Here is a 12546-nt window from a genome sequence, read left to right as displayed (position 1 = left end):
CCCCCCCGTCATTGCAAGCCACGAGAGAGGAAGCCGTGGCCGCCCTCACGAGGGATGTGCTGAGAAGCTTGTCAGTCCTGCGCCGGCATCAGCTTCTGACTGTGCAAGCCAAACCAGCTTGAAGAGGACCAGCTCTGGACAGGCTGCAGCTTGTGCACGTTGAAGAAGAAGAAAGACACGGGCTGGGGGGTGTTTGTGCAATTCACGTGATTTGCATAATTGCACTAGAGCTATTTGTACAAGTCTGAAAATTATGTTACTTAAGCTAGAATAACATAGTTTCCAACTTCCACCTTGCACAAATGTAGTTTCTGCAAATCACGCCATGGGTGCTCATGTCCCTTGTGCTTTTCGGTCCAGGACAGAAGCGCAACTCGGACTGTTCCTGGCCAGATTGCAGGCAGGCGGGCGGGAGGGAGGCCCATCGAGCTCAAGCACTCTGCATTCCCCAGCACTGCAGCGTCTCTGCTCCCAGTTTGCTGGGCGATGAGGAGCTCCCATGGCCCACCGCTCGTTCAGCGGGCTGCATTTGCTGTGGCTTGAGACCCCCAAAGCCGTGCCGAGAACTCGCAGCTGCTGGGTCCATTGCAGGCAGCAGCCTGAGCGGCGGCGGAGGAGACACCGAGCACTGTGGCAGACGTCCCCGCGGCCACTGCTGCGGCATCAGGCGCCGGCAGGGTGGGCGGCAGCCTCTGCAGAGGCTCGCGGGGCTGGCGCTCGCCAGGGCAATGGCCTCCGGACGCGCCTTTCCGCTCCCAGCGCCGTCCCCAGGCGTGTCTGCCCGTGTGGTCCCTCTGCAGAGAGGGATCAAGGACCCCGTCGCTCGAGGAGGGCGCAGGGCTGCTTGCTTCCCTGCGCCCTTACCGCGAGCAGGGCCAAGGAGCAGCTCCTCCTGTGGCAGCGCTCCCGCTCCCCCCCAGAGGCAAGGCGGTGGATCTGCTGTCCGATCCGTGCCGCCTTTCCTGCAGCCTGGGCCCAGGCCGGTGCTGGGGCTTGCATGCGCTGGAGGGCAGAGGGGAGCGTACCTCGCCACCGGGCCGGGGTTCGTTCCCGGGTCCCCCTGGGCACCTGGTCCTGGGGAGGGGCGCTCCAGGCTGCTCTCTGCTGTGAGTCGCTCCCTCCCTGCGTCCTGAGAGGTCCCTGCATCTCCTCTTTGGTTGAGGGCAAGGAGGGTCCTCCCGGCATTTGCACCCCTGCAGGGTGACTTCTCCGCATGTGCACAGGGGAGTGCCGCACGGCCAGCCCCGCCCCAGGGCTGCAGCGGGGTTGCTGTGCGTGCCCCCGTGGCGGAAGGGCCCCTCTGGAGAAGGGGCCCCCCGTGCATCCGGAGGCATGCATGCGGCCCTCGTCCGTGGGAGAGCTGAGAGGCCGGCGCAGTGGCCCCTCGCATGCTGCCCAGGCGCTCCCGCTGCGGGCGGGGGGTGGCCGACGGGCGCTTCAGTGGCGGGATGGCGCTGGGGCCTAGCCCATCCTTTCCCATGCGCCCCTTCACGCATCGTGCCACGCGTGGTCGGGGGGGCGAGCGGCACGGCGTGCGGGGACCGGCCGTCGTGAGCTGATGCTTTGGAGCGCCAGCCCCAGCGACAGGAGCTGTGCTCAGCCCCTCTGCCTCTCCCCCTTGGCTGCCCCAGGTGATGCTTTCCGAGCGGAAGGGCACTGACGAACTGTACGCTGTGAAGATCCTGAAGAAGGACGTGGTCATTCAGGATGATGACGTGGAGTGCACCATGGTGGAGAAGCGAGTCCTCGCCCTGGCCGGGAAGCCGCCGTTCCTCACACAGCTCCACTCTTGCTTCCAGACCATGGTGAGCGCCATCAAGCCGACACTTCCATGCTGGATTTCCTACGGTTCCCAGCGCGATCATCCAGATAGTAGCTTCTGTGTGGGCACATGTGGAAACCCCATCCAGGGCTCCGGGACTGAAGATGCTCACGATGGGCAGCCTGAGGGGCTGGCTTGCAGAGCCCGTGGCGGGGCGAGGGACAACGGGCGCCCGGTGGCAGGCGGGGTGAAGGCCGCAACCCCCGAGGCAGCGGCCGGCCAAGGGACAGGGGCAGAAGGAGCCATGCAGTCGGACAGATGGGCAGGAGGACCCAGGAGGAAATCTCATGGGCTCTGCTGGCAGGAGCAACTCGGTGCTCCTGGGAAGAAGGGCAGGGAGGGGCTATCACGACTGAAGGGAATGGCTGGGGGGCCGAAGGTCAAAGGAGGAGGAGGAGATGCCGGGCATCCACTGATGCTTCCACAAGGCAGGTGCTGTCAGCTGCTGCAATGCTGTCCGGAAGGCCTCCCCGGGCTTGCCTGCCAGGCCCCCAAGTGCCGCCGTGAGACTCCAGCATGTGGCAGAGGGTTCCGGGATGTGTTAGAGGGCACAGCCTCAGTTGCTGGCAGATGCTGGGCTTCGGTGTCCCATGAGGGGCATCTTGGATGGCTCCCATGGAGCTCTGCACCCGGGGGATGAAGGAACATAAGCAGGAAGCTTGTGTCCGTTTGGCGTCTCGCTGGGGCCCCTAATAGGCTTCTGAGGAGCCCGGTTCCCCCCAGATACGTTTTGGGAAGCTACCCATCCTGGCAGCAGTGGGGGCAGGCTCGGGCTTCTGAGGCCTGCCCTGTTTTTCCCTTGGCTTGCCGTGGGGGCTCAGGTCGCAGGCCAGTTCCCTCCGGGGTGCCCTGAGCTACACGGGGGGTGACCTTCCCCATCAGCCTCACCCGTCTGGATGCAGGTCGGCGGTTCCAGCAGCTCAGCGCAGGGCTATTGTTGAATGACCCAGAATCACGCTCCCTGCTGGGCCTCATTTGCCAGCCGGTCGCCTTTACCTTCTGCTCTTCCTCACCTCGAGCGGCGAATAATCGCCTTCTAGGGATTTCTGGGGCTGAGGAGGTGCCTCGCCCGTGGAACTGTCACTGCTAGGCAGCCATCTGGGTGGGCTGTCAAACAGGGAAGAAGCCCCCCCGCCCCCCCACATTTGTGGGCACGCAGCTCAGCCGAAATGCCATCCCAGCCGCCCGATCGAGCCAAGCGCACCTGCTGCCAATCAGGCGGGGGGCTGCTCGTTGTGTAGGCGGCCTCGTGAAGCTTGGCGAGGCTGTGCCACGTGGTCTCCGTTGACATCTGAAGTGTGTCGGCAGAGGATTAGTTCTCGGAGACCTGCCTGTGGGTAACGCAGTCAAGGTTTGTAGCAGAGAGTATTAACAGGCCCTGGGTACGAAGGGCCTGGCCGGGGGTGGGGGCAGGGGGGGGGCCTGTCCGTCGACCGACTTGGGGGAAACTGGCATCTCCATCTGGGGTGGGAAGGGAATTGACCTTTTGCTCCAGGATTGCGGGGCTGTGGTCCGTCTGAGAAGCACCGGGTGGCCCGGATCCTGGGGAGGGGAAGTGGATCCGGCAGGCACTGCCTTTCCCAAAAGCTCATCTCCAAAAGAGAAATGCCAAGGGCAGCCCCAGAGGGGCAATTCAGGTCAAGAATGGGGCTGCCCCCCCAGGCCGCACATGCAGGCCTGGCCCCCATCGCAGCACAAAGGATGGTCTGGCGATGTCGCAAGGGATCCGATTACAGATCTTGGTCTGCCATTGCGAGGAGGCGGTGGGTTTTCCCCCGCGCTGCTGCGATCGGCTTACTCGCCAGGGACCGAGCTTGCGAGTTCCAGCACTGCCTTCTGCCTCCCCCTCCCCTCTTGGCCATCAGCAGCTCCCGTGTGCTTTACCAGAGTGCCAGAAAACAGCCAACTGAGCGGAAGGGTGTCAAGGGGGACTCTGCAGCACTCCCGAAGGGCAGCAAAATGCTTCTCTGGCAGGTTCTAAGACCTGAAATGGCCTGGCGGTGGCTGCAGGGCCAACTGCGCCCAGCTGTGTCTATCTGACTCCCTCTCTGTGCAGGCGGCTGCTGCCAGATGTGGCCAGGGAAGACCAGGGACGCGGCCTGGCTTCCATTAAGACTCCTTCGTGCACTTTTTTGCACGGTGGGAAGGCAGGAGCCCGCAAAGGCCCACAAAGAGCACCCAAGCCGGAGCGACCGTCTGCAGTGGGAGAGCTTAGCGTTCTGGGACCGCCAGTGCAGACCCCTTGCCCAGTTCAAGGATGCTGTGGGGGAAGAGGTGCCGCAGGCCAGCCTCAGGCCGTTTCTCTGCCATGCAGTCTTGCTCCTCTCCTCCTCTCTCTAGGACCGGCTGTATTTCGTAATGGAGTATGTGAACGGTGGCGATCTCATGTATCAAATCCAGCAGGTCGGGAGGTTCAAGGAGCCGCATGCTGTGTAAGTTTGCTGGCGTCGGGAGCTGTGCGCTGGGCCCAGGCTGGGGAAGTGAGCGAGGGCAGAGGCCCCCGTGGGACGGCACATGGGGGACGGGCGGCCCGACCTTCCCCCTCTCTGGGCGGCGTTCTGGGGGACTCTGTGCAGTTAGTTGGCAGCACGTTCCCCTTGCAGCGTGCGCTCTTTATCCGCATTCCTGATTTGCCATCTCCGATTGCAGGTTTTATGCAGCTGAGATAGCCTTTGGGCTCTTCTTCTTGCACAGCAAAGGAATCATTTATCGGTAGGTACCAGTTTTCCCTTCCCAGCTTCCAGAAAGGCAAGGTGGCCATTCGAGTGGTCCTCAGCACAAGGCTGATAGTCCCGCCATCCCAAACACTGGCTGCTTTCCAGGGGGCTTCGTGGCAGCCGCCCTTGTGCTGCACAGACAGGTGGAACACACCCTGAAGGTTTCCAGGCACCCGTTGCTTTGAAGCAGCTCCTTCTTTGGGGGAAGCAGGCCGACTCAGTGGCCTTGAGGCGCTGGCTCTTAGCGAGATGGAAGAAAGCCCTTGAAGGGTGGCCTGCCCCGTGTGGGCAAACCCTGCGACTTCGTGTGCAGTGGCTCAGCATTCTGCAGCATCTTGGAGAAGGCCCTGGCCCCGGCCTGGCCAGGAGTCCCCTGTGTAGAAGCAGGTTCATCTCCCGAGTTTTCCCATTCCCAGAATAGCCCTGGAGCCCTGCCAAAAGGCAGCTCAGCCCGTCGGCTCCCTCCGGAGACTGGCAAAAGTGTCATATCCTCCCTTACGGTCCCCCCAGCATTTCACAGATGAAAATGCAGCCCCTTCTGTGGCACCCAAAATGTAATGGCAAGAGCACTGGCCAGACAAGTACCCCCTACGCCCACCGGCGACAGTTGCCAAGGACACCCCTCTGCCCCCAGGGTGCTCTGCCCTCCAGCTGCGTCCTGGCCTGGGGCCGAGGCGGGCAGCGTGCCGGCAGCGCTTTCGCTTCCACGGCGTGCCCGAGGGACAAGGGGCATCCCCCCATCTCTCTTCAGCACATTCGCTTCTGGGGGCCCCGTTCAGCAACTCTTCCTGGCACAATTTAGCAGGGCTACAAACCGGGGCAAGGGCAGGCAGGGAGGGGATCACCTGCGCTGCCCCACCAGGTCTCTGGGCCTGCCGAGCGCCCCTCCCTCTCCCAGCCACAGTTGGCTTCCAAAGGCCAAGGACATCCTGCTGCCCAGCATGGGACACTCAGGCTTCAGCCAAGGCCCCCTGAGTTACTTTGGCACCCGAAATCTCACAAGGGCCCTGGCCCGGGAGGCAGAGGGCAAACCTATGTGTCTCATAGCTGGTTGCCTTTCAGTTGCAGCCAAAATCAGTTGTCGGAGTCTCCCCACTCACCCTGGCCAGTGAGAGCCGCCCGGGATGGGGGCCTCGGGGCAGTTCTGTTCCAGGGCTTTTGCTGGAGCAGGGAAGTGCCGCAGCATCCAGACACAAAATCCTTCAATGTTCCTTGGCCGTTGGCCGTAACAAAAAAGAGCACAGGCCAGAGAAACCGTGGCAAACAGATTTAAAGACCAGTGCTGTTCACCTGCGTGACACTTCCCAAAAGCCCAAGTGGATGCCCTTTGACCCAGCTTTTAGCCAGGTCTCCCCTGGGAGAGGCCCGTGCCCAGCCCCACTCCGCCCCCCTGCTCCTCCCACCCTTAGCCAAGGACCTTATCTGAACACCTGGGAGCCCTCCTCCCTCCCTCCTGCCCAGCCTCCATAACCGCTGCGTGTTTTGAATGCTGCAGAGACCTGAAGCTCGACAATGTGATGCTGGACTCCGAGGGACACATCAAGATTGCTGATTTTGGCATGTGCAAAGAGAACATCTGGGACGGGGTCACCACCAAGACCTTCTGCGGCACTCCGGACTACATTGCGCCCGAGGTGCGGGAGGGGGGCAGACGCGCACGCCAGGCCCTCCCTGGGGTCTCTGCGGGCTTCCGGGCTGCACCGGGAATGCCTGGGGTGGGGCTGCAGCAGCCCTGCTGGGATCCAGCTCTCTTGGCTCATGCAACGCATTCTCACTGGGGAAGCGAGCCATGCGCAGAGGACGTCTGCCAGTGCCCGGGGAATCCCACTGCACAACCTGCGGCTCAAACACGGGCTGCAAGTCACGTGCGTGGAAGGGGGATGCACTTGCTGGCGCTTGCCTGGATGCGATTCCTGGTGGGCGCCGTGCAAGCACGTTCGCACCGTGAACTCGGACGCAGAGCTGCTGCGGAGCAGGCCGGAGCCCAGGAGGGAGGGAAGCTGGTTGGCCAAGCGGGGGCGTTTCAGGCGCAGCTGAGGGAGCGTTCGCGAGCCTCATGTCGTGTCTGCTCAGTGCTGCCTGGGGCCCAGGGATGGAGCACAGGGTGCCAAGGGGTGCTCCTCCCAAAAGACGGGGGGAGCACGTGCTGCGGGCTTCCTCTGGACGTGGCGGGGAGGGAGGGGGCTGCTCTCTTGACTCGCCGCGGCTGCCACGGGGTCGCATGTCCTGAAGCACGGCAGGGAGGGTGGAGAGCCAGGCTGGGGGCGTGGGGGGCAGCGTGCCAGGCATGGCAGGCTGGCTTGTGCCTGTGTGCTGGTGGGGCAGGCACACTCCAAGCAGGGCAGAGGCTTCCGTGGGGGCTGCCCCTTTTGCTGGGGGACTGAGGGGCTGAGCCAGGCCTGTTCCTGAGTCGGAGAAAAAGGCCAGAGAAAATCCAACGTGAGCTTCCTGCAGGCCTTCTGCCCCTGCTGGGGCCCCGCTCCCCGGTGAGCAGCAGGGCCTGAAAAGGCCTGTCCTATGGGCCCCTGGCCGGCAGTGGATCGGGGAGGAGCCACCCTCCTGCTTTTCTGGGGAGGCCACGGCCGTCTTCCCCGGGAGGCGGCTGATCACCCGCTGCGCCGTGCACGGTTTCCCTTTTTCCGCCAAGATTAATCAGGGTCTCCGTGCATGATTAATGCCTTCGGAGCAGAATGAATGGCCGTCTCCCTTTGGGGGGTAACTAGGTGCCATCTCTAAAAGGCCCATTTTCATCAGTCTTGCTAGTTTTTTTCATTTTTCAAAGAAAAGGAAACAAGACAATGTACCTTGTAAAACAAACACAAAATCAGTATCTTACCAAAAGCAATGTGGAAAAGTGGGAGGAGAGAAGGACGTACTTCCAGGTGGGCGATACACCCTGGCGTGGTGCCAGGCGTGCTGAGGCGCTCGCCTTCTCCCTCGCCCACAGCCCCACCTGCGCTCCCTGGCGCACGGGCGAGGGCTTTTCGGCATGCAGTCTGTGCGCTTGCGCATCCTTCTCTCAGGCACAGACTGGCTTCCAAGAGCAGGGGGAGCCCCCGGGCGTGAAAAGAGGGCTCTGCCAACCCTCGAGGAAAAGCCGCGTCTCCTCTGGGGTGACGGAGGCCACACCAGCTGGGGAGTGGGCGCCCCTTTCCTTGCCTGCAGGAAGGGCAGGTGCGTTCTCCTCTGCCCTTCCCCAGCCTGCAGCCGGGGCCGATTCGAGCCTGAACCTGGGGCCGGGTGCGGCCTCCTCATCCAGGGCCAGGGGGCCTCAGGCCCAGCTGCAGAGAGCCAGGGGGCCTGTGGAGAGCTCTGGGGACTGGAGGCCCCCATCTGTGGGGGCTGTGCGGCTCCTCCCAGCCGCACTCCCCCTCCCCTGGGTCCTGCTCAGCCCCCCAGCTGCTGCTGAAGGGTCCCGAGCGAGCGAGCGCTGCTGGACTGATTGTGGCTCGCGCATCTTGAACTTCCTCGAGGGCAGCCGAGGCCCGCGTGGTGCGGTGGCCATGAGCCAGCGCAGACTGGTGCGCCCTCCCAGGGGAGCCGCTGCGCCCCAGGCAAGGCGGGCGCGTGCCAAGGCCGCTCCGCTCAGCCGCCCCTCCCTTTGTCTGCTGCTGCGCGTCATCCTCATCCTCATCCGTGGCGGTGGTGGTGGTGGCGGCGAGCCGGCCGCACAAGGCAGGGAGGGATGGAGAGGCCGGTGCCGTGCAGCAGGGAGAGGGTGGGGCAAGGAGGGGGAGGCCTGGGTGGGAGCGCACGCCCCCGCAGCGGGGGGGGGGGAGGCCTCCGAGGAAGGGCTGGGTGCCGGAAGTGGCGGCCTCTGCTGCATTCAGCCCGGAGTGCGTAGCGGGGCGTGCTCCAGTCCGAGGGTGCTCGTCGCATGAAGCTGCTCCTCCAGCGCTATCAGCTTGACGTGTCCATGCAACCCGGTGCCGTTCACAAAGGCTCAGAGCAGGGTGGGGACGATAACCAGGCCGTGGGAATGCCTGGCTCGGTGTGTCTGCCCAGAGCAGACGATCCTGGGCGGAAGGGCCCCCGCGGCGGCCCAAGGAACTGCAGGCGCCCTACCGCCTCTTGGCCACTGCTCTGCCAGCCCCAGAGGCCCCTCGGAGGACTTCTTCCCTCTCTCCGAGGCAGCTGAGGAGGGGCTGCCCCTGCGCCCACACTGAGTGTGCCCGTTCAGGGCTCTGGGGCAGGATGGGGCCGGAGCGAGGGCACGGGGCCGCCCACCCAAGGGCTCGGCCGGGCCTGTGGCGGTTTTGCAGTGCGATTTGCATTCATGTTTGAATATATGGATCTTTTCGGAATAGAAATCTGTAATTAGGCTGAATAAACTGTATGGCAGTTTTGCATTAAGTAGCAGATGGTGACACCTCAGGGTTGAGGCAAACAACCAGGTTTGGAAGGAACTCTTCCAAGCACAGACGTCTCCTCCTCTTCCTCCTCCTCCTCCACCTCTCCTTGCCAGCTTCAGAGTTTTCCTTAACTCCAAGAAAGCCTTGCCTGTTCTTGTGTCATTTTTGAGTGGCTCCTTCTCTGATTTATTGGTTTATCTATTTATTTCAGTGCCAGCTGCTGCCCTGTTATTCCCTGGGTGATTTGCATCGGGGATCAGAGGCTGAAGGGCTTCTTACAGAATCCATAGGATTCTGCTGCTTCTCAGGTTACTTGGGTCCATTCCAGTCGGGGCTCGGGCCTGGATCTGGGGCGCACAGCCCTGGTTTTTCTGGTTTAGGGTGGGTGCGGGAGAACAGGGAGGGGAGCGCAGCCTGGCCTGCCACGGAGCTCTCAGCACTGCCGGTACCACTAACCAGGGCATCTGTTGGCCTGGCCGGGTGCGAAAGTAGCTTTGGTTCTTCCTGGCAGGTCCATGCCCGAAGGTTTTGCTGGGAAGCGTCCGTTTCAGCCCAGTCGCACCCTCAGTCTCCAGTGTTGCTCCTTCTCGCCTCTTACTCAGCATCTGCTCCGTGCTGTGGGGGTTAGTCGCTGGCGTGCAGCGCTGAGGCTTCTTTCCATTTCTTTGCCCTGGGGCGCCTGCGGGAACTCCTAAACGGGCTTTTGGAGGCGGTGCAGGGCCAGGTGGGCCGGAAGCCTCCCACTTGGACGATGTTGTGCCGCCGGTCCCAGGTGGGGCTGCGGTCCCTGTCCAGAGATCCTCCTGGGCGTTTGGAAGCAGTAGCTTGTTGCCATGTTAGGCCGTCATTCCAACAACGGCCCTCTCGGTAAAGGGTGGGCCTGGCCACCGCCATCCTGGACATGGGTCAGTAACGCTGCATGAGTTGTGTTCACCTTTCTGAGTCCAGTTTGGACTCAGAGAGCCCCAAACGGTTTGGACTGAGCTTGCTGGAAAGACGGCCGGCGCATCCGTGGCGTGTGGGCAGCTTGGGAGGCCCTCCTCTGCACTCGGCCAGTGAGCTCCGTTCGTGCCCTCAGAATGGGAGGGGGTGCAGCAGGCAGGCAGGCAGGCAGGCAGTAAAGGCTCAGCTATTCCACAGTGTGTTTGTAGAGAAAGCTTTGTGCTCTTGTTGGTTTTTCTGGCTCAAGTGGTGTTGGCCTGGCTTCAGGGGGCTGCTGGTTTCAAAGGACCGGCGCTGGCCAGTCTGTCTGTGCATCGGGTTAGATGTTGCTGGGTGCTTGGCAGGAGGGCCGGTGCCCATCCCCCCTCCGCCCGGGCGTGCTTCGGATCCTGTGGGCAACTGGTTCACCCATGTGGGACTGGATGGCTCCCCCCACAGCAGAGCTCTTGATTTGCCGTCAAAGGCTTGTTATGTGTCTTCTAAAAGAGCAGGGATGTGAGCACTTTGATCCCAGGACCCCGTCTGTGCCTGCAAATCGGCACTCGGCGGTGCGGTCGCCAAGTCACATGCGGACGGCAGATAAAATACGCTCTCTTAAGGAGCGAGGATGGTGCTCCCTGAAGTCTGTGACGCGCCTCCCCGTCTTGCGCCTGCGGTGCCTGTCTGGTGCTCCCGAACAGCCGAGGCCCTGTCGAGTAGCGATTTGCTCGCAGGGAGGAGTGTGGCGGCCGGCATCTCGGCCTGGCCCTGCCCTCCAGGGACGGGAAGAACAGTGCCCAGAACGCGCCTCTCCCTTGCGGTGCTTGCACAAATGTCGCCTAAATCTGGGCGAGGCTGGGCGGCACTTTCCAAGGCAGCCCGCGGGTGGTGGCACAGCAGATCGCCCTGCCTCAGGTCCCTGGGGACACGGCAACAGGTCCCCTCCCTCCCCGCTGGTCACAGCAGCCTGGATTCCCAGCTGGAGTGCGCCTGCCTTGCGGCACAAGGCCACGGGCTGTGCATGTGTGCTCTGTCCTACCACTCAAGTGCTCTTGCTTGTCTTGCAGATCATCGCTTACCAGCCGTATGGGAAGTCAGTGGACTGGTGGGCCTTTGGCGTCCTGCTGTACGAAATGCTGGCTGGACAGGTAACTGCACCGGAATGGCTCCAGAGCTCCCCAGGAGCGGTCCAGTAGCCTCGGGAGCACGTCTTTGCTCAATCAGAGAAGCCCACGGGAGGGGAAGGGCCTGCTCTCAGCCCTGCGCTGAGGGTGGGCTCTTGGGCCGTGGCCTGTCCCTCCCAGCCGCAAATTCTGAACGAGATTGAGCCGGGCAGCATCACAGAGAGCGAAGGCTGTTCGGCTGCTGCGGACACTCTGTTGGCTTGCAGTGTTTGCTGAGCATTTTGCAGAAGAAATTCGGGTGCCATTCTGGAGAAAGCATTCTGGAGAAAGAGCGAGCGTGGGGAGGGGAGGGGAGGACAAGCATTAGGAGAGCTGGAGTGCTTTTTTAGCCGTTTGGAAGACCTATAGGCTCCTCCACAGAATGGTGCTATGAAAGGGAGGGCAGCCAGGAAGAGCGGGCGCCCGCCATGACACACAGCGTCCCTCGTTGTTCCCCGATTCCGCAGGCACCGTTCGAGGGGGAGGATGAGGATGAGCTCTTCCAGTCCATCATGGAGCACAACGTGGCCTATCCCAAGTCCATGTCAAAGGAAGCCGTGGCGATCTGCAAGGGGGTGAGTGGCGCGCAGGGAAGCGGGGTCTCCTCCTCCTGAGTCATGGGAGTCCGTGCCCCGTGCTCAGAGTGTGCTCGTCCCGGGAGGTGCTGACAGGGATCCTGCAGGGTGGGAGAGGACCTGCTGCCCTCCCTCGGCCGCTGGTTCGCCAGCTCCGGACACCGAGGAGAAAGCCCCCTTGGAGCCTGCTTCTGAGCGCCTTCCACGGGTGCCGCTTGCTGGTTGCGGCTGCTGGAATGCTCCCTTTTCTTGCGCGCATAGTGCCCATGGGTGCGAAAGGCCCAGGCATGTGGCCTTTTGTGCTGTGGTGCAAATTCCGTGCAAAGTAAAAAGGGTGTGACTTCCTGTTTCCTCTGGATGTTCTTGCCCCAAGGGGTCACATCCAGCAGTGCTGAAAATCTTTAGCCATGCCAAGATGGGGCCTAGACAAGAGTTTCCAAGGCCGAGACCAAGTTGTTTTTGCCACAGCAAGCAATTCTTTATTAGATTGGCAGCGCCAAAGTCTTTTATAGAAACAGAAACAGAGGGAGTCAGAAGGGGCCTCCTGGGCCATCTACTCTGACCCCTGGCTCCAGCCGGCTCCACTCACGACATGGGACAGTTTGAAATTTGAGCTTCTTCTATAGTAAGAAGCTCGAATTTCCATCTATCCCTTACTGTCCTTGAAATAATCCAAGTAACTGAAATCCTGTGGATAGTTGCATTTTTATTATAAAACTAGCGTTGCGTTCTTCCCCCTTGCTGTCCCCCCTGCCACCGGCTCCACCGCAGGTGCATTTACTTCCTCAACTGCCCGGCCACCCACTTTGTCTCACGGGCGGCTCCAGCCAGACCCCCGGTGGAATTGTGCTCTTTACTAAATGCCGAGGCAGAGCAGGGCTGTTCAGCATCCCGGCTCCCTGAGATTTTCCAAATCTCCCCCTGAAACTCATGTCGCCTGACCTGCATTCCCAAGTGAAAGCACTTTTTTTTTTTTTTTTTGGATTGGGGCAAAAT

The 12546-nt window shown here is 62.0% G+C and overlaps 1 protein-coding gene across 3 annotated transcripts in view; it reads left to right on the top strand.

Moving 5' to 3' along the window:
* Positions 1-12546, top strand: part of PRKCB (protein kinase C beta) — a 137760-nt gene that overhangs the window by 108651 nt on the left and 16563 nt on the right. For all 3 annotated transcript variants that reach the window (XM_044452572.1, XM_044452571.1, XM_044452573.1), the window contains 6 exons: positions 1632-1805; positions 4163-4254; positions 4472-4534; positions 6035-6173; positions 10880-10960; positions 11443-11550. In XM_044452572.1, coding sequence (XP_044308507.1) covers positions 1632-1805; positions 4163-4254; positions 4472-4534; positions 6035-6173; positions 10880-10960; positions 11443-11550 — 657 coding nt within the window. The remainder of the gene's footprint in view (positions 1-1631; positions 1806-4162; positions 4255-4471; positions 4535-6034; positions 6174-10879; positions 10961-11442; positions 11551-12546) is intronic.

The sequence above is a fragment of the Varanus komodoensis genome, unplaced genomic scaffold (assembly GCF_004798865.1).
Source record: "Varanus komodoensis strain SLA01 unplaced genomic scaffold, ASM479886v1 scaffold73, whole genome shotgun sequence".
Taxonomy (NCBI): domain Eukaryota; kingdom Metazoa; phylum Chordata; class Lepidosauria; order Squamata; family Varanidae; genus Varanus; species Varanus komodoensis.
Note: the sequence above shows the minus strand (reverse complement) of the source record. Positions and strands in the feature narration are given on the sequence as shown.